The 24284-nt window shown below is 35.5% G+C and overlaps 1 protein-coding gene across 12 annotated transcripts in view; it reads left to right on the top strand.

The window, feature by feature from the left end:
• The window catches only part of Phc3 (polyhomeotic homolog 3), an 82986-nt gene that overhangs the window by 21701 nt on the left and 37001 nt on the right, over nt 1–24284 (top strand). For 6 of the 12 annotated variants that reach the window (XR_010039987.1, XM_063227138.1, XM_063227132.1 and 3 more), the window contains 5 exons: nt 960–1118; nt 3519–3617; nt 10823–11069; nt 22350–23221; nt 23510–23557. Coding sequence is in view for 11 of the 12 variants with exons in the window: in XM_063227138.1 (XP_063083208.1) it covers nt 960–1118; nt 3519–3617; nt 10823–11069; nt 22350–23221; nt 23510–23557 (1425 nt within the window). In the remaining variant the exon portion in view is untranslated. The remainder of the gene's footprint in view (nt 1–959; nt 1119–3518; nt 3618–10822; nt 11070–22349; nt 23222–23509; nt 23558–24284) is intronic. The other 6 variants (XM_003463528.5, XM_063227137.1, XM_063227133.1 and 3 more) reach the window with 4 other exon arrangements.

The raw sequence follows: 24284 nt of genomic DNA, 5'->3' as shown, positions 1-24284 counted from the left end.
GGACCCTGTGGCTGGTTATTATTTTTCTCTTTTTTAAAATACTATTTATTTTTCAAAAGGTTGATACATGCATATAATCTGAAATTGGAAGGATATAAAGGGTATATGTATATCCTTTGCTCAATCCACCTACCTCAGTTTCCCTTCATAGATGTAACTAATTATCGGTTTCTTATGTATTCTTCTCAGGGTTGACTGTACTCGAATTTATTCTTAAACAGAAGTTTAAACTTTCACTTAGTGTGTGCTTTTAATTTTGTGGCCAGTAATCAGAATTTTTCTATCTGTGATATGTAGTAATTGTATTTTCTTCTGCTGTAAGAGATTTGAAGTCAGAACTTAACACTAATTATGCCACTTACATGTTTTATATATGTGAATGAATTAACTTTTAATTTTTGTTCGGTTCAGAAATCCCTCAAAATGTGAAAGTGTGACAAAATAGTATAGACTGTTTTTTTTTTTTTTTTTTGGTCTTTTTGAGACAAGGCCTTATTATGCAGTTCAGGCTGGCCTCTCGAGCTCACTTTGTATCCCAGGCTGGTCTCAGACTCGCAACAGTCCTCCTGCTCCAGCCTCCCGAGTGCTGGTGTTACACTGGTGCAGTATAGACTATTGACAGAACAGTGTAACCTATTGATTATAATGTCTTAAGCTATGTAGAATAGTAAAATGATAGAAATTTTACTCTTAATTTTTGGAGGCAGTGGAAATAATGCTTTAAGATACTAGAAATGTAATTGAAACATTTATGAATATCCTTAAAAATAAACAGTACATGCTATTATTTTCATATGTGCAAACTGCCCAAAGCAAGAAAGTCTGTCAAAAACAACGGTCTTTCTTTTGGGTTTTTAACCACAGTTTGTATTATTGATTGTCTAGCTGTAGCTTGATGATATTCAGTAACATGGAGGGAAGAAATGGAAGCCTATGACCTGATATGTTTCCTTCCTTAGATCAACCTCTCCACTTCTCCTACACCTGCACAGTTAATAAGCCGTTCCCAGGCTTCCAGTTCTACCAGCGGCAGTATTACCCAACAGACTATGTTACTAGGGAGTACCTCCCCTACCCTAACAGCAAGCCAAGCTCAAATGTATCTCCGAGCTCAAATGGTAAGACAAGAGCTACTAATACTTTTCAGTGTCTAAGGTTGGAAGAAATCAAAATGTTTGTAGTTTGGTGCAGTGATGCATTTTTAATACTTAAGAAATGTTTGGTAGTTTTTTTTGTATGTATGCTTAGCTCTTACACGTTTATCAATGTCATGAAAAATTCTACTTTGAATCATTAGACTTTCTTGGTAAATAGTAATTATCAACCTTGGGAAACTAATAAAGATTTTGTAATGTAAAAGAATTTTTTTTTTTTTGTACTGGGGATCGAACTCATGACCTTGCACTTGCCAGGCAGTTGTTTACACCACTGAGTTAAATCGCCAGCCCCCAAAAGGATTATTTTTAATATTAAGTTTTTCAATTTCAAGTCAGGTGGGATGATAACTGCGTGTGAGTTTGAGGCAGGAAGATTACAAGTTCAAGCCCAATATAGGCAACTTCGTGAATCCTTGTCTCAAACTAAAAATAATGAAAGGAGGCTGGGGATGTAGCTCAGTTGTAGAGCACTTGCCTAGCATGCTTGGAGGCTGGGTTCCATTCCCAGTACTGCCAAGACAAACTTTTTCTCCCTATATTTTAACATCTCTGAAGTTGAGCTATATTTTACAGTCAATTTATGTTATAGTTACAGCATTATAGTTGAACATAAAATTATTATATACTTTTGACATTTTAAATTTGACAACATAGTGAAAAATGTTAAAAACTTAGTTATTAGCTATTAGAATTTATATCCCGTAACTATGTCATAATATCTGGATTGGAGTTCCTGGTAATTTAATGCATAATTTTTAGCTTTGGTTATTTCCATCTCACATTCTATTTGTGTTTTTGTACACATTTTGATTTTTTTAGTACATGAATGTTGATTTAGTTATTTATTGAATACCTACTGTTTTCCCAATTTAATTTTAAGAAATGTGGAAATTAGATTATTTATTTTATTGGCTGTCTTCACATGAAGATGTACAAAGACTTTGGGAAAATCTAATATGCATTCTTTCTTGTTCAATCTTGAATATGTGTCTGGATCTCCAGTTCTTCATGTAAAGTCATATTTTAAACAGGAGAGAATAATTATATGATTCACCCCTTATTCACAGATTATTTAATAAATGTTATTTTTCTGGGGCTTTTTCCTTATGACATGTTCTTTACTTAGAATGTGCTATGAAATAATATTTAACCATTTGAAATGGGTGTTATTTGCCATTTTTGATCTCAAAAATTGGTAATTTATATGATTCAAATTAAATGAACAGTCTTTTAAATTCAGTGCTTTCAAGCTGTTTGTACCGAGATTTCCTTTTTTTTTGTTTGCCAAAACTATTTATTGTTGAATTTTGTAAAATGCTGAACTAGATTTAATGATCCCTTCAAGTAAAGTTTAAAAACTCCCTTAATATTTTAATTTATGCAGCAATAGGAACTGAATAATTCTTGAAGTAGTTTTAGAGTATTTACATGTCCTTTGAAACTACTGTCAGAATTTATTAAGTGAATTAGATTCTACTGCTTTAGAAATTGATATTTAACATTAAAAATTTGAAAAGATACGATAAGTACATAGAATGTCTTTCACTTTTTCTAATGTGATGCTTTTTGTTGTCCTATTTTAACGTATTGTAGCATTTACATCTAGAATGACTATTTCTTTTTTCTTTTCTTTTTGAGACAGTGTCTCACTGTGCAATTCAGGCTGGTCATGAGCTCACTTTATATCCCAGGCTGGTCTTGAACTTGCAACAATTATCTTGCCTCAGCCTCCCAAGTGCTGGGATTACAGGCATGCACTACCATGCCTGGTTTTGAATATTTTTTTTTCAAATAGTTTCAAAATCAAGACAACCTGAGTAGTTTGTCCTATAGTACCTTCCGAGCTGAGAGAAACATTGTAATATATTGTGCATGTATTGCCCTTGTGTCAAAGATGACTGAAGAGACTTTTTGGTGTTTTTTTTCTGGTTTTTTTTTTTTTTTCCCTGAAATATAATTTGTGTCCCAAAATATTGATTCTATTTTTCTAATTTTAGATTTTTTTTAGGAATACTGAGATAATAGTTTTGAGCTAGGAAAACTTTTAAGTATAATACCTTATTTGGCACAAAATTTGGCCTGAGGATTTCATATCACCAAAATATATTTTCTTCTTTAAGGATTGAAATATATTTCTACTCATTAGAATCATGAGACATTTTAGAACTGTTTATGAGTTTTTAAGTTCTTAGCAGAAACTTCTCTTTGTCATGAAAAACGTTTTTTGCTTAGGATGCAGTCCTAAACTGCGTTGTCTTTCTGTCACAAATTTCAGTCTCTCTTGCTTGCTATACATTGTGTGTGGGACATGTTCTTTTGTCTTAGGGTATTTTTTTTTCTTTTGGCTTTCTGTCTGTACAGCTGATTTTCACACCCGCTACCACTGTGGCTGCTGTACAGTCTGACATTCCTGTTGTCTCGTCGTCATCATCATCTTCCTGTCAGTCTGCAGCTACTCAGGTGAGCTTGTCTGGCTTTGTAATGTGGTACCTGAGTTCTGGGTCTTCAGGTTAAAGATCACTGTTGCATTTGTATTTCAGCTACTAATGGCTCCAGAGTTCTTTTCATGCATTTCAGATTACAGTTTTGTAAAATACAGTGAAAACTTCAAGAAAATATTTTTGCTTTATAGAATTATAATAAACAGATAGGTTATTTGACATCTACATAAAGATAAGTAAACAAATGTTAAGGTTAATAAAGGGTTTTGCTTATGACATTGTATATTTAGTTTTATTGTAGAGCAGATTTCCTTATTATATGAGATGTGTACTTTTTGTGGCTTGCTTTGTAAATAATTGGTAATAAATAAGTTATGGTAGATGGTAGATTTTAAGTTTAAAGTGAATTAAATTGAGCAAAAAAATTTTTTTGAAGGAAACCTAAGTTGTGACTCAAAAATGGGGCAAGTTTTAAATTAAAGGAAATTAAGTACAGTAGATTTTTACTTGGTGTATGGAAGAAAACAAACCTTCTTATACCATTCATAAATATAAATTAGAAGTAAAATGTGGCTCTAAAGGTAAAAGCAAAACTATTAAACTTCTAGACACAAACAGGAATATATCTTTGCAACTCTAGGGTAGGCAAGACTTTCGTAGGACACAAAAGCATTACTCATAAAGGAAAATAACAATAAATTAGATTTTATCAAAATTAAAAACTGGTCTTTAAAAGACATCATTACAAACTGAATAAGCAAGCCACAAGAAAAATATTCACAATACATATATCTGACAAAAAACTTATACCTAGTATATGTGAAGTATGATTATAATAATATCATAAACAACCCAGTTAAAAATGGAGAAAAGATTTGAAGAGACACTAGACAAATGACAGTATACAAAAGGCCAGTAAACACCTGAAGGATGCTCACCAAACAGCTTAAGTCTTTACAGAAATACAAATCAGTAGCTAAGTGTGGTGGTACATGCCTGCAATCCTAGCACTTGGGAGGCTGAGGGAACAGAATTGCAGAAATTCAAGGGCAGCCTGGCCCTTATAGTGAGTTCAAGGCCAACCTGGATTACAGAGTGAGACCCTGTCTCAAAGAAAAAAAAAAATGCAAATCAAAACTACAATCACCATACACTACAATGGCTGAATTAAAAACTGATAATAGCACATTTGTAAGAATGTGGAGCATTAGTGGACAGAGTATAAAATGGTACAACTAAAAAAGTTTTATAATTCCTTAAAAAGTTAAATATACATTTAACATGTGACCTAGCAGCTCTACTGCTAAGCATTTACCCTGAAGGGTGTCAAAATACACATCTATGTACAGATGTTCATAGCACCTCACTTCAGAGTAGCTCCACTGTTACAGTTTGTGTCTAGATGTCCTCCCAAAGCCTTATGTAATCATTGGTGGGGCTTTTTCAGAGGAGCCTGGATCTGAAGTGTGTGACTGATTCTTGGTGCAATGCTAGAATTAAGGGTGCTAGGATCAAGGATGTGTGTGCTATTTACTCTAAGGGTCGGTAGCCTGGATGTAAGGGACAAAATGTAAGGGACAAAAAGAGACTTGCTGCTAGTTACTTGTAGTTTGTCTTTTGCTGTCTTCTGGCTGCCATAGACTCTTTCTCTTCTGCGCTATCCTTCTGTGAAGTCACCCTGCTTTGGAGCCAATCATGGATTGAAACCTCTACAAACTAAGCCAAAATAAGCCTTTTCTTCCTTTAACTTTGAGTGTCAGGTACTTTGTCTCAGCAATGAGAAAAGTAACTAAGACACTCACACTGGAAATAACCAAATGTCCTTTAAATGCTAAATAGGTAAACAAACTGGTATATTAAAAAATAGAAAGAAGCAAACCGTGGAACATCTCAAAAACATGTTTAGCAAAAGAACCTACACAAGTACAATATATCTTTTGTGATTCCATTCATGTGAGATTCTAGAACACGCAAAACTATCCTTAGTGAAAAAAATCAGGTTACTATGTAGATAATGGAGGCCATGGGTGGGGGGAATTGGGTAAGGACCTAAGGAAACTTTTAGGGTGATGGAAATGTTTTACATCTTGATTAGAAAGGTTATATGGTGGTATATATATAATATCAAAACTCATGTAACAAGTTTGTTCATTTATTGTATGTTATATACGTCATTAAATTTGATAGAAATGATTTAGGTTGAATAAATTTTAAAACAGATAGACTGTTCATTGTTTCTCCTCTGACCAGTTCAATTTCATTGTTTTTTCATAGTACCATATTTCAGACTGCATTTAGAAATTGATGTGGGGCTGGGGATTTAGCTCAGCGGCATAAGCGCCTGCCTTGCAAGCAGGCAGTCGTGAGTTCGATCCCTGGTACCGATAAAAACGAAAAAAAAAAAAAAAAGAAATTGATGTATATTAGGTCATCTTTGGCCTCTTATTTTTCATTTAATGTTTCAATCATTTGGTAAAAAGCAAGAAATAAGATAGTAATAACATAGTGATGAGTTAAATTTAGGTTTCTCCTAACTTGCTCTGTGACCCTTCCACAATTCTTTGACAGAGTCTTATAGTTAGCACTCAGAAAATGTTAATTTTTTATTATTATCCTACTTACACCTCAGTTGTTTTCACTGTAAACTGAAATAGTTCAAAGTTGTTTTAAGGAATATATGAGACAATAATCAAAAACTACTTTGCATAGTTCCTGCCATAAAATAAGATGCCACATGTTGCTAATTACTATTTTTGTTCTACATTGTCTGAAGAGTCACATAAGCTTGATTCTTGGCTTTCGAGTAGCTGTAGTGAAGAGAGAAACGCAACCATTTAAAGGATTTATAGTTTTCAAAGCAAAATAAATGAGCTGCTTAGGAAAGTGAACTATTTGTAACATCCTTTCTAAAGCATGCTTTGTTTAGGGGTTTTCATGAAGAAAACATCTTTAATGTGACAGTCGAAATCGTTTATAAAGATAGTCTTCAGGGTCTATTTTGGTGTGGTCTAAGTTATGTGGGTCTGTGACCTCAGTTTAAGGATGACCTTCCAAGGAACTGGAAGAATGGATTGACCTTTGGGAATCTGTTAATTTTCTTGTTGCTGAGACACTATACCCAACACTCACAACCTAAAGTAGGAGAGGTCTAATCTGCTCACAGTTTCAGTCCCTGAAGGACTGGCTCCAAAGCAGAGACGTCATAGCAGAAGGGCATAGTGAAACAACACTACTTAGTTTATGGTGGCTGAAGGCAAGGGAAGAGTGCCACAACTAAAGGGGTGAGGGATCATAGAACCCCACGGGAATGCCTCCAGACCCACCCAGATCCACCTAGAACTGTGCCCCACGGATCCCTTGGGTGGATCCCAAAAGCCAGAGAAGCTGGACTCCACCTCAGCTGCTACAGAGTCTCCTCCCTACCAGTGCTTTCCTTTGCTTTCTTTGAAATGGCAATGAATGAGGCTGGCAAATGATAGGTGATGCTAATACCTTAAAACTTTAGGGTAACCTCAAGTTTAGGGCTATTAGTTTTGAAAAATTTCCGCTCCAATTTGTTGAGTTTTAAAACTATGTTTGCAGTTTTAAAAAATTTACTCATAATTGAAAAACACCAAATTTGAAGTTTTACTTAGTTTTTATATTACAGAAGTCAATATAACAGTATTTCTCAGGACTAAAAAGTTTTTACAGCATATTGTAAAAAAGTTCAAAAGAAATGGAATCTCTTACACTTATTTTACTATTTTAAACGTTCCATCCCTTCTCCCCACTTTGGGAAAAGGGGGGAAAAGATTTCTAAAAAGATACTAGAGGACAAAAAGTATGTTTATGGAACAGTAAGAAATCTTACACACAGAGTATCTAGGGAATGCTGTTAGATTCAGAAAAAAATCAGCCCTTTGGATTTAAAAGCTAGAAACTCAGCTCTACTCACCAGTATGTCACATTGACTCAGTTTTTTCATCTGCAGAGAAGCAGTGCTATGATAATTTCCAAAGTACTTATTTGACTCATGTTAAGTAACCAGTGTGAGAAAACTTTGGTAGTGGGGTCTTAACTTTAAAATATAAGCCATGAAATTGGCAAAAATGCGTCATGCAAAATGTCAAAAGTCAGAAAGTTTCCATAATTTGATCATGCGAAAAGCTTAGGCAAAGTGAAAGTTGGATATAAGAGTACCATAATGTTTTTTATTTTAGAAAAGATGGATTTTGTTTGCTCAAATATGAGGCTGTGTCAAGGAAATTGAAATGTGATCTCTTACCAGGTAAATTAACTTTGTAATATTCTTTGGCAGCACAGTTCACTTAATTGGAATTTATTTATTTATTTATTTTGAGACAGGATCTCGCTAAGTAATGCAGGCTGGCCTTATTCCCATGTGTAGCCTAGGCTGGCTTTTAACTTACAGCTATATTCCTACTTCAGCCTCTACTGGGATTTACAGGCGTGTGCCACCATGCCTGGCTGGGATTAATTTAAACCATTATTTAAGCTAAGATCACAGACATAGCTATATTTTAAAATTTAGATATTCATACAAATATTATATATTACATACATGTATATGCGTACATTTTTTTCAGAATCTCAGAAAACAAGAAAATTAGAAAAAAGTATTTAGTGTTCATTGTGTCAAGTCTTTACTGAGAATATGCTGCTAAATATTTGAAAGAATGTTTTCAAGTTTTTTCCTATCGTTTACCTTTTGGTTATTATGTAGCCCAAAGATCACCTGTGGCAAATGTTAAATTCTGTATTGTCTATCACTTGCTAGTTGGGAGATTTTAATGTGTCTCCACTCAGATAATTGTTGAGTTTTTTCTTTTTTCTTTTATAAATGTGAATAGATTTTAGTGTTAGCTAAAGAAACCTTAAACAGAATTAAGCGCTTACTAAAACCCATGTAATACATATTCCAAAATCAGATAATAGAAGAATACTGCAAACTTGTAAAGTTTCTAATGTTTGCAGCACAAAATTTCAGAGCATACAGAAATGAATGTAAGAGGTAAGAGCTGACTAACCAGAATCTCAGTCTTTTATAAATACATATATTTGACATATGTCGTATATATACATATACATATATGTATATATATGACATACTTTAGGATTCTGATTCAAGCTGGACATTGTGCTGTAGGCCAGCCAGTATGGCCCAAATTCTATGAAAAAATACTTCTGGGATTGGGAAGTTCTTTTCTAACCCAGGGCTTTGGAAATGTTTTTCAGAGGACAAGTAGGATTTTATTGGAGCTGAAAGAATAGATTAGATTTAAAATAACTGATTTATCCCACATGGTGCTTTGAGGGAGAATGGCATTTAGTTAATAGGAGCTTGAGCAGGAGCTCCAAATGAAAGAAGTGCAAAGTATGTTTGGAGAATGTGGAAACAGTTTTAGGAAGAGTGAAAATTGCAGGGCTACGAGCCCAGGGTTTAGCTCAGTAGCGTAAGTGCCTGCTTGGCAAACGCAAGATCGTGAGTTCAATCCCCGGCACCAAAAACAAAACAAAAAACAAAAAGAAAATTGCAGGGCTGGAGGAATAGAAAGTACAAAGTGATTTTGGGTGATGGAAGGCTTTGAGTAGCAATCTGAGCAGTATCTTTTAAATCAGTTTATTTTGCATTAAACTTTAATAATGTTGTTAGTTATATATATATATATATATATATATATATATATATATATATTTTTTTTTTTTTTTTTTTTTTTTATCGGTACCGGGCATTGAACTCACAACCGCCTGCTTGCAAGGCAGGTGCTTATGCCGCTGAGCTAAATCCCCGGCAATACAAATATAAATGACCAGGGCTGGGGATTTAGCTCAGCGGCATAAGCACCTGCCTGGAAAACACAACGTCATGAGTTAAGTCCTCGGTACCAAACAAGCAAACAAACAATAAAGTCAACATTTATTTGTATTGATGCAAAATACTTGAGAAAAATCAGTGGTCTCACTTAGAAACTCTTATAGTAGCTTAGAATAGAAATGTTTAAAACTTGTCTGACATATTTAAAGTACCTGCTAGTGAGTGAATACTTTGTGTGGCACTTAATTGGACAGAAAGTACAGCGTTGAAGCATCACTTAATGATGTACCTGTAGAGACAGAATATGCATAAGCTGAAAAACATTTGTAAAGCAACAATATGTCATTTACTTTGTCACTTTGGGATCTTTTACTTCACTTTCCTTCCCAGGGCCAGTGTTAGCTCTGCAGGTATTTGGTACATCTATTCCAGATAAGCATGAAAATGGTAGCTTTTGGTGAAGCATTTTTGGCCTTGCTGTTTAGAAATGTTTTAAATCTTAGATGAAAGTAATTGGGATAATCCTTGGCTCCATTAACTTGTAGTAGGTTTAAGTATCCCCAGACCACAAACCATCCCACAAACCCATTTCAAGACCATATTTTTTTTCAGTTAATGAGAACTAGTTCTCACAGGCAATGAGTGTTCAATGACAACAAAATTTAATTAGATTTTCTAAAAATGGCTTTCATACGTGTTAGTGGGACACATGATTTGCTGAATTAATCTTTTTTCCAAGATTAGTGTTTCCTTGGAATCTTTATAGTTAAAGCCAGTCACTTTTAATTCAGTATATTGCTGAATAATTTTTCCCATATTCGTAATCCATTTGTGATCTCTCTCGCTCTCTCTCTCTCTCTCTGTCTCTCTCTCTCTCTCTCTCTCTCTCTCTCTCTCGCGTGCGCATGTGCACATACACACACACACAGACATACTCATACTCTGTTTTCTTTTAGTTCTTCTTGATTGGTTCTTTTTTTTTCTCCTCCCGCTTTTTTTCATCCCTGGCCTTACCCCATGCCTGCCCTATCCTTGTCCTTTCTGCCTTTTTAAAAATTCCCACCTAATATTTAAAGTGGGACTTCTTGCAATAGTAATTCTACCATTCCTCAAGACTTATCAGTTATTATTTGTAAAACGACAATATGTAAACATCAACTTGTGATTTCTTATTGTTCATTTTTTTCTCTGAATGTATGTATTATTTCTACCTATTTTCTGTTTTGCTTAGTCTTTCTTTAAATAAAATTAAAAAAAAAAGACTAATCAGTTAAGTGCCAGGAACTTTGTGGGTGAAAAGTCTAATATTATAAATATATTGTCATATTTTCATAGTAATTATAATGATTGGCAAATCAACTGAAACCATCTGTTTTCATCCTTATTTTCTGTTATGTGGTTCTTAGGTTCAGAATTTAACATTACGCAGCCAGAAGTTGGGTGTATTATCTAGCTCACAGACTGGTCCACCAAAAAGCACTAGCCAAACTCAGTCATTGACAATCTGTCATAACAAAACAACAGTGACCAGTTCTAAAGTCAGCCAACGAGATCCTTCTCCAGAAACTAACAAGAAAGGAGAGAGTCCAAGTCTGGAATCACGAAGCACAGCTGTCACCCGGACATCAAGTATTCACCAGTTAATAGCACCAGGTGGGATAAATAAAACTTGTTGAAAATAGTTGTATTACTCATTTTTTTTACCAGATAGTGCAAAATAAGGGATGTCTTCTATTTGAATATGAATGACTTTTAAAATATTTTAAAATGTGAATTTATAAGGATCTTTTCACTATGTGGCATAAAGAAAGGAGATTTTAAAAGCCCAGATGCTAAAACAAATCATAGTGATGAAATAGATGGATTTTGTTAATTGATATTTGATTAACATGTTCATTATGTGTTCATCTCTCTTTATTTATTTATTTTTTTTGGTACCAGGGATTGAACTCACGACCTCACACTTGCCAGGCACGTGCTTATGCCGCTGAGCTAAATCCCCGGCCCCTTCATCTCTCTCTATATTGATAAAAGCTTTAGCTTTAACTTATTATTTATCTGTAGTTTATTTAATATGTTATAGTGGAAAAGATTGTTAAAAAAACCAAAGTTTATCTATTTGTTTAAAGTCATCAGTCGGAAGAATTTGTCACTTTCCAAAAATAAGGGTTATGTAAATAAAGAAAATTACATTCTTTATGGTTGCTTTTTTTTCTATTTCTGATATTACTTGAGGGGGATGTTAGGGAATCAGGTATATTGTTTCAGTTTTCACCTAACTATGTACAAGATCCTGGGTTCACTCCCCAGCAATACAGAAGAAGATCCTTATCAGAAGTAAAAAAAAGCTTAATCTTGACAAATTCAGAAAGTGACATAAGAGACAAGTAAGGATGGCCCCACTAAGTCCATCTGTGCTTTTTCTTCTTTCTGCAGATAACCTTGCCTTATGGTTCTTTTTTTTTTTTTTTTTTTTTTTTTTTTTTGTCTGTTTGAGACAGAGTCTCACTTTGCAGTTCAAACTGGTCTTGAATTCACTTTGTAGCCCAGGCTGGCTCCTCAAACTTCCAGTGATACTTCTGCCTCAGCTTTCAAGTGTTGTGATTACAGCCATGTGCCATCATGCCTGGCTTGCGTTATGGTTCTTCTATGTATTCAAAATGTTGGGGCCATCCTTTCTTGTCTCTTGTGTCACTTGCTGAATTTGTCAAGATTAAGCTTTCTTTACTTCTGATAAGGATCTTCTGCATTGCTGGGGATTGAACCCAGGACCTTGCTCATAGTTAGGTGAGCAATCCACAACTGAGCTATACTCCCAGTTCTTTCTTAAAAGTTTTGAGACAGGGTCTTGGTGGCCTTGAATTTGGGATTTTTGTGCCTCAGCCTCTGAAATAGCTGGGATTATAGGTGTGCGTCACCAAGTCCATGATCTGATTTCTTCCTAAAGTCAGTCACATTTGCTTACATCATTGATTTGTTTTTTTTTAAAACCTGCTTCTCATGCTTGGTAGTTATTGTAGCATCTTGTGTCTTATGCTGACTCTTTTCCTTTGCTTCTCAAGTATACTTATGTCTTATCTTAGTTATGTTTCTCCTTGCTGAGACAAAGTACCTGACACTGAAAGTTGAAGGGTAAAGGTTTGTTTAGTTCATAGTTTATGGAGGTTGCAGTCCATAATCGGCTGGCTCCAAGGCAAGGTAATGTAGCAGACAGGTATTGCAGCGGAGAAACAGTTCATGATGGGCACAGGATAGCAAAATAAGCAAGGGGCAACCATAGCCTTTCTGCCTGTTATATTTCATTCATACTATTTAGAATGGATAGCATTCCCACCCTTAATCCTAATCCCCCTGAGCCTGTCCTTGCAACATGACTCAATGCCAGTGTCTGAAAAAGCACCACCTGTGACTGCATGAGGCTGGGGGCAGGGCATTTAGACACAAACCATAACAGGTTTCCTCTGTCCTTAATATATTTGCTTGTGTTTTTACACCAGTGTGTATTTGTATGAGAGATGTACTGGACCAGAAACTTCTCATGCATTTCATTTAAAAAAAAAAAATCAGTTTTTGTTCCGACAGCCTTGGCAGGTAAACATCTTTCTGTTCTATTCTAACTCTGTTTTAAAGATTTGTTTCACACTACTGACGTCTGCTTTTTTCCTGTCTATACCTATTTCTCTTTTCATATTTTCTGTTAGTATTGCCAACATCCTCTGCTCACTGCTTCTCAGGATCTTGACATTGATGACTCTAATTAGAAATTTCTCCTCACTTTGCATATAGTTCTTTCTTTTTTAATTATTTGTATACTCATTGATCTTAGACTCTCCTGGATAATAAACTCCTTGAGGGCAGAGGTATGCAGTATATATTTGATGGATTAACAATTTATTTTTCCACTTGAGTTAATGGAAATTGTAGCAGTACTTTCTCATTAGCATTAATTAGGTATCACAGTACTTTGAACAGTTGAACCTGATTCTTAGAAAAGTACTGTCGGCTTTGATATATAAATTAGTAAACTCATTCATAGTGTATGTTGATGTGCTTCTTTGTTTTTGTGTGTTTGTTTGGTTTTGGTTTTTGGTTTTTTTGAGACAGGGTCTTGCTATATAGTCCTGACATGGACAGGCTTGCACCACCACATCCAGCCTGATGGGCTTCTTTTTGATGAACATCTCTGTCCCAGTCTCCACTCTGTATGGCTTGATAACTGGCTTTTTGTACTGCACTCTCCAAAGTGTTCCCAGCCTCAAACCAGCATCTGGCCATGTTGACAGTCAGGGTGGAACAGCAATGACCCTGACTCACTGTAATTGGAATGACTATTTGGTACAGTATGTAATAGTTCTTGTAGTTTTTGGTCAATTATACTGAAAATAAATTAACTTCTTTCTGATGAAAATGTGTCTGCAGAGAAAACTAGAAACTCTTTTCAGGTCTATTTCAGCAAGAGATCTACTTTTGGATTTTTCAGTTCCCCTATACCAATACTTGGTTTCAAGTTGAAAATTATTCTTCCCTTTTTTGTTGATAATGTGATAGTATCCTTAGTGATAGTATCCTCATTGTTTGCCTTCTTTTGATGGGCAAGGCATTATTTCTTATAAGAGGAAGGCGACAAGTAGCCTAATCACCAGAGATTCAAGTCAATTTTAGTTCCAGATTCAGACTTTAAATATATCAACCAAGCTCGTTTTCCATAATGTTGTTCATTAGAAAAAGAATCACATGGAATACATTGAACTACATACAACTTTGCAGGTACAGATTTTCATGCTTGTTTAAGCCTTATGACTGCAGTTATTCAAAGCAATTCATAGCTTCTGTTAAGACAACATCTGGGGCCAAGGGTGGTGGTACACACCTGTAACCCCAGCATGCAGGAGACTGAGGCAGGAGGATCACTTTGAGTTTGAGGCCAGCCTGGGCTACAGAATGAGTTCAAGGCCAGCCCAAACTGCGGAACAAGACACTGTCTCAAAAAAAAAAAAGAAAAAAGACAACATCTATATGTTATACTTGTCAGTTTCTCTCCCCTTATTAGTGGGAAGTTACTTTGATACTTTGAGAAATTCTGAAGTTGCTAACTTGTCCTTTTCCTCAACTGGAGCTGTCTCTACATTTGAAAACTCTCCATGTATTCTAATGTAGTATAGTACAAGAATTATTATAGACATGGTTATTATGCTAAGATAACTTGGTTTTTCCATTTTTCCTCAAAGATGAAGTTTCTACTTAGTAATTTTATTTTTTTGTATTTTTCAGTAATTCTATTTTTAATAACAAAAAAATGTAAATTTAAACCAGATGAATGGAAATTATGAATAACATTAGAGTTGAAAAGCTTTAAAGCTCCATCTGTTTGTCTGTCTATTATTGGGGTGGGGATTAAATCCAGGACTTTTACACTGAGCTACATCCCCTGCCTTATTTATTTCTTTAGAGAAAGGGTCTAAGTCACTGAGTTGCCCAGGCTAGCCACCAATTTATAATCCTCCTGCCTCAGCCTCCAAAATACTTGGATTATAGGCATGTGCCAGCACACTCCACTTAAAGCAGTTTTTAAAGCTTTTATGAAGCTAGTATAGTTGAAAAAAAAGGTTTTTTTACAGACATTAGTTGAGTATGTAGTGAGAAGACTCTGAATTAGTCTGCTGTAGCTGAAATAACAAAATATCATACACTGGGTAGCCAGAGTGCCCCAAGCAAGATTACTGTCTGGCAATAATTCAGTTTCTGGTGAGGGCTCTGTTCTTGGCTTGGGGATAGGCACTTCCTTGCTATGTGTTCACTTGGCCTTTCTTTCAAGTAAGTGCACAATGGAGGAACTCTGTGAGAGCTCTTCTTAAAAATATACAATCGTGGGCCGGGGATTTAGCTCAGTGACATAAGCACCTGCCTGGCAAGTACAAGATCATGAGTTCAATCACCAGTACCAAAAGAAATATATATATATACACACAGTCTTATTATGTCAGGGCTTACGACTTCTTCAAATATAGTCACAATGAGGTTAAGACTTCAGTACAGGAAGTTTGAGGGCTGGGGCACACACTCTGTACAGACTCCTAGACTTGGGGTTATGGGTTCTTTAAGATACAGTGCTACCCTTGATATTCAGGTGATTTAGGAAAGTCGTTTAATTTATGTTAATCTGTAATATGTTAGCTTAGTATAGTATGCTGTGCACTTCATGGGTTTGTTGTAACTATTGATATAATGTTGTGATAAATAATAGTCTTAAAATATATGTATATATGTGAAAGAAATGATACCAATCTTTAATTCTCCAAATATAAGGCCACCCTGACAATAATGAAATGTTTGAAATCAGAGAAATTAAGCAAGATGACATGATTCTCTAGAGTATTGGGCTTTTCTTTCTTTTCTTTTTTTGGTATGGGATCAAACTCACTACCTTGCATTGCTGGGCAGGCACTTACGATGTTGAGCTAAATCCCCGGCCTTTTTTTTTTTTTTAAAGAAATTTATTTATTTATTTAATTTGAAGCATATGATTTTGAGAAGTCATACAATCTTGACTAATGATTTTTTCCCCAAATCCATTTTATTTTAAGGAGAAAAAGAAAAAAAATTTTTCAAAATACATCAATCAGGGGGCAACAGTGGTGCATACATTGCACCTTTTTATCCCCAAATCATTCACTCAGAGCACAAGACATTTGCATTAATTGTCTTAACAATACCAGCACAAATATTTCTCTTCAGTGAATTCAGAGAAATCAGTAGTTTAACTATCTTAACTATTTTTAATATACATATGTGTATACATACACATATGCATAAATATGTATTGTTTCTTTCAGTCTCTTATACTAATGAGACAATGCAGTTTTACATGTGTATCTTATTTCACTAATGAGGATGGCCTCAAGTTGTATCCATTTACCTATAAAAGTCTCTAGCTTATTCTTTATGGCTGAGTGGTACCCCACTATATAAAAATACCACATTTTTTTTATCCATTCCTCAGTGGATGGGCATTTATATTGTTTCCAGGATCTGGCTATTACAAGTTGTGTTGCTATAAACATGGGTGCACATATATTGATGTGGTATGATGTTTTTAATTCTTTTGAAAAGATACCCAGAAGGGGAATAGCTGGGTTGAATGAGACCTCCAGGGCTAGTTTTTTTGAGGAATCTTCACACTGATTTCCATGGTGGTTACACCAGTCTGTTTTCCCACCAACAGTAGAAGACGGGTTCCTTTAGCATTTATTATTACTTGATTTCTTGATAATAGTCATTCTTTTTGGGGTAAAGTGGAATTTCAGTGCTGTTTTAATTTGCATCTCTTGAATGACCAGTGATGTTGAACATTTTTTCACGTATTTATTTGCAGTTTGTATTTCTTCATCTGTGTATTCATCTCAGATGCCCATTTTTTGATTAGGTCTTTATATCTGGGAAGACTGATTTTTTGGAGTTCTTCATATGTTCTTTAACAGTAATCCTTTGTCTGAGGAACAGCTGGCAAGCATTTTCTCCCATGTCTTGGTCTGTCTCTTCACTCTGCTGGTGGTTTCTCTTACTGTGCAAAAGCTTTTCAATAGAGTGAGATCCCAATTGATTCTTTGGGATAGATCCTATACAATCAGAGTTTTCTTCATAAAGTTTTTGCCTATACCAATGTCTTCAAGAGTTTTACCTACTCTGTCTTCCAGCAGATTTAATATTTCTGTTTTAATATTAAGATCTTCAAGTCAGGGGCTGGGGATTTAGCTCAGCAGCATAAGCGCCTGCCTTGCAAGCAGGCAGTCGTGAGTTTGATCCCCGATACCAATAAAAAGGGAAACCCCCCCCCCCCAAAAAAAAAAGATCTTCAATTCAGTCTGATTTTAGCTTGGTACATGGTAAAAGATATAGGTCCAGTTTTAATCTTTGGCAATATAGAGCCAGTTTTTCCAGGATCATTTATTAAAGAGGCTCCCTTTCTTCCAGTGAATGTGTTTGGCTTCTTTGTCAAAGATAGAGGTGGCTTAGTGTGTCTGGAGTTGTTTCTGCTTCTTCTAATCTGCTCCATTGATCTTTGGGTCTGTTTTTTTGTTTGTTTGTTTGTTTTTTTCTTTCGTTTTTATCTCTTTTTCTAGAAGTTTGAAGTTCAAATTAAGTTGTTTATATGTGCTTGTTCTATTTTCCTGACATGAGTATTTACTGCTATAAATTTTCCTCTTAAGACTGCTTTCATTGTGTCCCACAAGTTCTAGTATGTTGTATTGTCATTATCATTAAACTGTAAAAACTATCTAATTTCTTGTTTAGTTTCATCTGTTACTCATTGGTTGTTTGGTAGGGTACTATTTAATTTCCATGTGTTTATGAAGTTCTTGTGGTTTCCTTTGGCATGGATTTCCAATTTCATTGCAGTGTGGTCTGATAGTATGCATGGGATAATTTCAGTTCCTTTGCATTTACTTAAGGATGCTTTGTAAGTTAGTATATGGTCTGTCTTGGAGAATGTCCCATATGCAGCTGAGAAGAACGTGTATTCTGATGTGGGATAGAACACTATAGACATCTGCTAAGTCCATTTGTTCAAAAGTTTGATTTAGTTCTAAAATTTCATTGTTGATTTTTTTGTCTAGTTCATCTGTCTTTTTTGTGACAGTGAAGTACATTTGTATTAGGGCTTGATTTTTCATGTCCATTAGTAATTATCTTATATAGTTGGGTGCATTAGTATTTGTTGCATATATATTTATGATTGCTATCTCTTCCTCAGTTGTTGTTCCTTGTATGAGGATATAGTGATCTTCTTTATCTCTCTTAATCAATCTTGGCTTGAAATTCACTTTGTCTGCAAATAGAATAATTACCGTTGCCTTTTTCCAGATTCCTGTCACATAGAATATTATGTTTCATTCTTTGATTTTCAGTCTGAATTTTTTTAAAATTAAATGTGTTTCTTGTATGCAGCATATTGTTGGACCTTGTTTCTCAATCCATTCTGCCAGTTTGTGTCCTGGGACTTGTGAATTGAGACCATTAACATTGGTGGTTATAACTGAAATGTATTGACTTACCCTTGTCATGTTATTTTTCTGTTGTTGGCTCTACTGTTTTTTTTTTTTCTTCTTCCTTCTTCTAATTGTTTGCTTCCCTGGTAGATTCCTTCTGTTCGTGTTCTGGAACTGTAGTCCTTATTATTTCTTTCTAAAATATCCTTCAGAACATTTTGGAGCGCTGGTTTGATGGTTACACGTTTCCTTAGATGTTCTTTGTTATGGAAATATCTTATTCTCTGTCAATTTTGAAGATAGTTTTTGCAGGATACATCAGTCTGGGTTGAAAATTGTTTTCCTTTAGAACTTGGGACTATTTCACTCCAAGCTTTCCTTGACTTGAGAGTTTGTGCTGAGAAGTCAACTGTAATTCTGATGGGCTTTCCTTTATAGGTGATTTGTTTTTATTCCCTAACAGCTTTTAGGATTATATTTGTGTGTTGAATTTCAGGAATCTTGACTATGATATGCCTGGCTGTAGATTTTTTTTTTGATCATTGCTAATTGGAGTTCTACATGCCTTGTTTATCTGCATGTCAAATTCTTTTTCTCTACTGGGAAAATTTTCTGTCATGATGTCTGTGAACATTTTTTAATGTCATTTATGATATCTCCTGCTTGTTCATTGACTCCAGTTAATCTTATTCTTCTTTGTCTCATCTAGTAGCTGCTGGATTCATTTTTGATTGTCCCTTGCTATTTTTGAGAAATCCTTCTTTTTCTGGTCACTAACTACAAGCCTGTCTTCAATATCTGAGATCCTGTCGTCACATTGGCCTCATCTGCTTCGAATACTTTCAGTGGAGTTTTTATTCTCCTGGATATCTGCTTGAATCTACTTTATGGATCACATTTCTTTCCTATGCCATAATTTTCTTAAGCTCATCTTTTTTTTTTTTTTTTTGTCTGTGTTTGCAGTAACATCACTAAGCATGGTATAAATTTTGGTAATCTCTATAGTTATCTGAGAGATTATTTCTGATTTCATTTTTTCTAGAACCTCATTCAGTTGCTTTGTTGTTTCCACTTCAGAGAGACCTGGGGGGAGCTGAATTGTCTCACCTCATTGCCCCCTGGCTTTGCCTTTGGTGAATTGGATATCTAAAGTTGCATTTTGCTTAAGTGTCTTGTTTTATTTTCTCTCCTTTTTTAGTTTAATTCCTGGGGTGATAGTTGTAAGTTGCTTATGGTGGATTGCTTTATTGGTAGTATTTAGGACTCTTACGTGATGATTAGTTCTCTGAAGTATCTTCCAGGAATAGCTGGTTTTTCGGTTTGAGTCTGTTGGAAGTTCTTAGCTCTTCAGTTTGTTACAGATGAGAAGTTGTTGGTTGTTTGGCTGAGTTCCTGTGTATATTCTGTGACCTTTAGTCAATCTCAGTCATGAGATACCAAGACCAACAACTGTTTAGAACAGTTTTGTCAATTTTGGCTATAATACTACCAGTAGCATCAAATACAGCCTAGACAACAAACTGAGCTAACCCTTAATTTAGCCATATGAATTAGATTTGTGGTTATATAATAAGATGTAAAATAAACCAGATAATTATATTCAGTATGTAAGTCTGTACTGTGTCAATTTTGCTCTCGAGTGTTCAAATTTAAAATGGGTTAAGGAGAAAATAGAGAAGTGGAAGAAGAGAAAGAGATTAGAAGTAAGGTTGGAAGACAAAAAGGGGATCATGGCAATTTGGTACAGACAACTGAAGGAAAAGAGATGGAAGAGATAAAAGGAAGAACAGAACAGAGTCACACCCACAAAGAGGTTAGGAACCACTTTCACACTCATATAAAAACAATGAAGAAGAAAGAGAAAAAAAATATGACAAAGAAAAACAGGTCACTTCCAAGATTCTCTCTTGGCTCTGTGGAGACAGAGTTCTGGATTGTGTCAGTTTATCCCAGCAGGCCAGTAGTTGCATCATGGCAGAGTAATGGATAATCTCAGCTGTCCTGCCTTGAGACCAGACTCATTTGGCTTCCCACAGTCCAAGCAATTTCTCCGAGTCTGTGTCCTGTTGGGAGCTGCTAGAGGAAGCAGGTCGCAGTTCTAGGTTCAGGGTTTATCCAGCCCTTCTCTAAAATGGCTCTCGGCTAATTGCTCTCTCTCTGCAGGAGGACTGAGTCCTCTGCACTCACCACCAGCCAGTACAGTGTTCTGTGTCTGCTGCTCCCCTCCACTGCTGTGTTTCTCTGCAGAGGCCTTCGGGGTCTCCAGACATCACTGTCACAGTGACTGGGCATCCCCAGATTGGAATAGTTCCTCTCATGCAGAGAGTCCGTCCCACGGTGAGACGCTGCCAGTTAGCATCTTCTTCCTTGAACTTTTTCTTTTTACTCACTCTGTGGGCCTCCGTTTGCACTTCAGATTCTTCCTTCTTGTCTTCCTCATGATGCTATATTCCAGCATCTTGACGGTGACTCTCAGAGAGGCTGATTTCTCTGCAGTTTACTGCCTCCCCATCTTCCTGGAAGTATGGGCTTTTCTTATACAGAGGCATTGTTTCACATATTTCGATAATTATTCTATATATGTGATTGTTGTATGTGCTTACAGACTAATATAAAAATATATAAACTTAGTTTGACTTCTGATCCAAGAAAAATTTAAGTTAGAAAAGGACATATCATTGATCTATTGGATTATCAACTCTAGAATATAAAAAGATGACTTACTAGAATGCAAAAATTATTAGTATAATATCCATTGTATTTCAAGAATGTTCTCAATTTAAAATTTTGGGCTTTTTCTGTTATGATTGTAAAAAATGTATTTTATGCAGAAGAAGGATAATAATGCCTGTGATCTCACAGGCATTTTATAAATGCAAATGAGAGATAAGAAAGCACCCTAGGGGCTGGGGATTTAGCTCAGCGGCATAAGCGCCTGCCTTGCAAGCAGGCAGTCGTGAGTTCGATCCCTGGTACCGATAAAAAGAAAAAGACAAAAAAAATAAAGCACCCTAGTCCCCTGGAAGCCATTCTGTGGAATCTAAAATTAATTTTGTTTCTTTAGTGATGTAATATAATCTATAATATCAATACTTTTTAAAGGCTTAACAGTCTTAGTTTGAAGTGTTAGTCTAATTATTATGTGAGAATTATTTTGTTAGATGAAGCATCAGACCTGTTTTTCTTTTTTTGTTCTTTTTGTTGTGGTAGTGGGGATTGAACTCAGGCCTACACTCTTGTGACGCATGAGCTCTATCATTGAGCTACATCCTTAAGTCTCCCCCCCCTTTTTATAATTAGTAGATAGTTATGGAACCTTCTGAACAGTCTTTCTTGAGATATTAATCAATTGTGAATTTCTTTAAAGGTCCCCCAAATTTTAAAAATAACGAAATGTAAAAACATGAGAAAAGTTGTTGGAAATTTTTATAATGATTTTGTCATAAATACGGTTGAATATAAAAGTAGATGCAAAATGTTACATAGGTTTTGTCTTTACATTCTGAGATTTAAGAAAAAATTCTGCCCTGTCTTTAGATCGGGTTTAACTGTATATAATTTTATATCTTAATAACATTAAGGAATCATTCAATTTATCTTTTAGTGAAACCAGTTTCCATTCTTAGGTGGGTAGGTTTCATCAGCATCTCTCTGTTTCTAAACGTGTGTGGGTTTGGAGAAGAGGCATGACTGACTAGGGAAACTACTCACAACTTAATTGTGATCATTTTACCACAGTACAACTTATTTTTATCAAATTTTTATAGTTTTCCAAGGAAAAGCAGTTTGTCATAAAATTTCATTTCACTGTTACCTAAAAGACTTGTAACAGAATTGTAAAGATTATGACCTTCTGATGTGAAAACTTTCCTCCTTTTGATTTATTTTTAAATTTCTAATGAATATTTTTGAAATCAGTACTAATTGTCATTTTTTTCTCTCACAGCTTCATATTCTCCAATTCAGCCTCATTCTCTAATAAAACATCAACAGATTCCTCTTCATTCACCACCTCCCAAGGTTTCCCATCATCAATTGATACTACAACAGCAGCAACAGCAAATTCAGCCAATCACACTTCAGAATTCAACTCAAGATCCACCCCCATCCCAGCACTGTTTACCACTCCAAAACCATGGCCTTCCTCCAGCTCCCAGCAGTGCTCAGTCACAGCATTGTTCACCGATTCAGAGCCATCCCCCGCCTTTAACGGTATCTCCGAATCAGTCACAGTCAGCACAGCAGTCTGTAGTGGTTTCTCCTCCACCACCTCATTCACCAAGTCAGTCTCCTACTATAATTATTCATCCACAAGCACTTATTCAGCCACACCCTCTTGTGTCATCAGCTCTTCAGCCAGGGCCAAATTTGCAGCCGCCTGCTGCTAGTCAGGTACAACCTACAGCACAGCTGAATCTTCCATCCCATCTTCCACTTCCACCTTCCCCTGTTGTACACATTGGCCCAGTTCAGCAGTCTGCCTTGGTGTCCCCAGGTCAGCAGATTGTGTCTCCAACACCACACCAGCAGTATTCAACCCTACAGTCTTCTCCAATCCCAATTGCAACCCCTCCACACATGTCGACATCTCCTCCAGCTCAGATTCCACCACTGCCCTTACAGTCTATGCAGTCTTTACAAGTGCAGCCTGAAATTCTATCCCAGGGCCAGGTTTTGGTGCAGAATGCTTTGGTGTCCGAAGAGGAGCTTCCAGCTGCAGAAGCTTTGGTCCAGTTGCCATTTCAGACTCTTCCTCCTCCACAGACTGTTGCGGTAAACCTGCAAGTACAACCACCAGCACCTGTTGATCCACCAGTGGTAAGCCCTTGGAAGCTCTTTGACTTTCTTGATGAACTGAAAGTAAAACTGTTTTCTCCCACACTATATTATATTGCTAAATATAAATGCCTATTAATTTAAAAAGCTTGGAATTTCCATGTGGTGGTATTCTGGAAAACATGCTATATGGGAAAAAATGCTGTTTTTTGTTGTAGTGTGGTTGCATGCTTAATAGTTTGTGATGGTTATTAAAGTCCCTCGTTAATTTTATTACTATTTAAACAAATCCATCTGCTATCTTTACAGAGTTGATTTTTTTTCCCCAAGGGAATGCATTTGAACCAGTGTCATCTGCACAAAGTTTTTTCTCTTAAGGTGATTATCCTTCATAGATCCCTTCTGTTGGCTTGTATGTTCTTAAACGTATGGTTTATCTAGATAACCTTTTTGATTGTGTGCAGTCTGAAGTCCTGGGCCTTAAGGGGCTTTTGTTTCAAGGTGGAGGAGGTGTGCATATATGATGTAATTTTTTGATAAAATTGTATTTTATAATTAAAACTTAAAAAAACCTTTTATTCTAGGAAAAAAGAGTCCAGCACCCCCAAATTAACTGATTTTTAAATTTTACTATGGGAAAATAAATGCTAAAAATATTTTTTATTTTAAAAACTTACAAGTCTCAGTAGATGACTTTTAATACTGAGAATGAAAAAATCCATTGGGAAGAAATAAGTTTTGAGTAATTGAAATTGTAGTGAAATTTATCAAACTAAACCTCTAAAAATCTTACTGTTGCCTAGAAAGTCATCTGTTTAAAAAAAAAATAATCTAGGGGCTGGGGATTTAGCTCAGTGGCATAAGCGCCTGCCTTGCAAGCAGGCAGTCGTGAGTTCGATCCCTGGTACCGATAAAAAAGAAAAAGACAAAAAAAAAAAATAGTCTAAAGGACTTCATAACTTACAACAATTTACAATAAAGGTAAAATAAAGTCTCTAAATGTTTAGTCAGTTAATCAAATTCGTAATTTGTAACCGAAGAATATTCCTAGAAGAGATTTATATTATTTAAAACGAAATAACCATTAACTCAGAAAAGAAAGGAA

Source organism: Cavia porcellus, unplaced genomic scaffold (assembly GCF_034190915.1).
Source record: "Cavia porcellus strain 051 isolate PalLab524CR breed Dunkin Hartley unplaced genomic scaffold, mCavPor4.1 scaffold_17, whole genome shotgun sequence".
NCBI lineage: Eukaryota > Metazoa > Chordata > Mammalia > Rodentia > Caviidae > Cavia > Cavia porcellus.
Note: the sequence above shows the minus strand (reverse complement) of the source record. Positions and strands in the feature narration are given on the sequence as shown.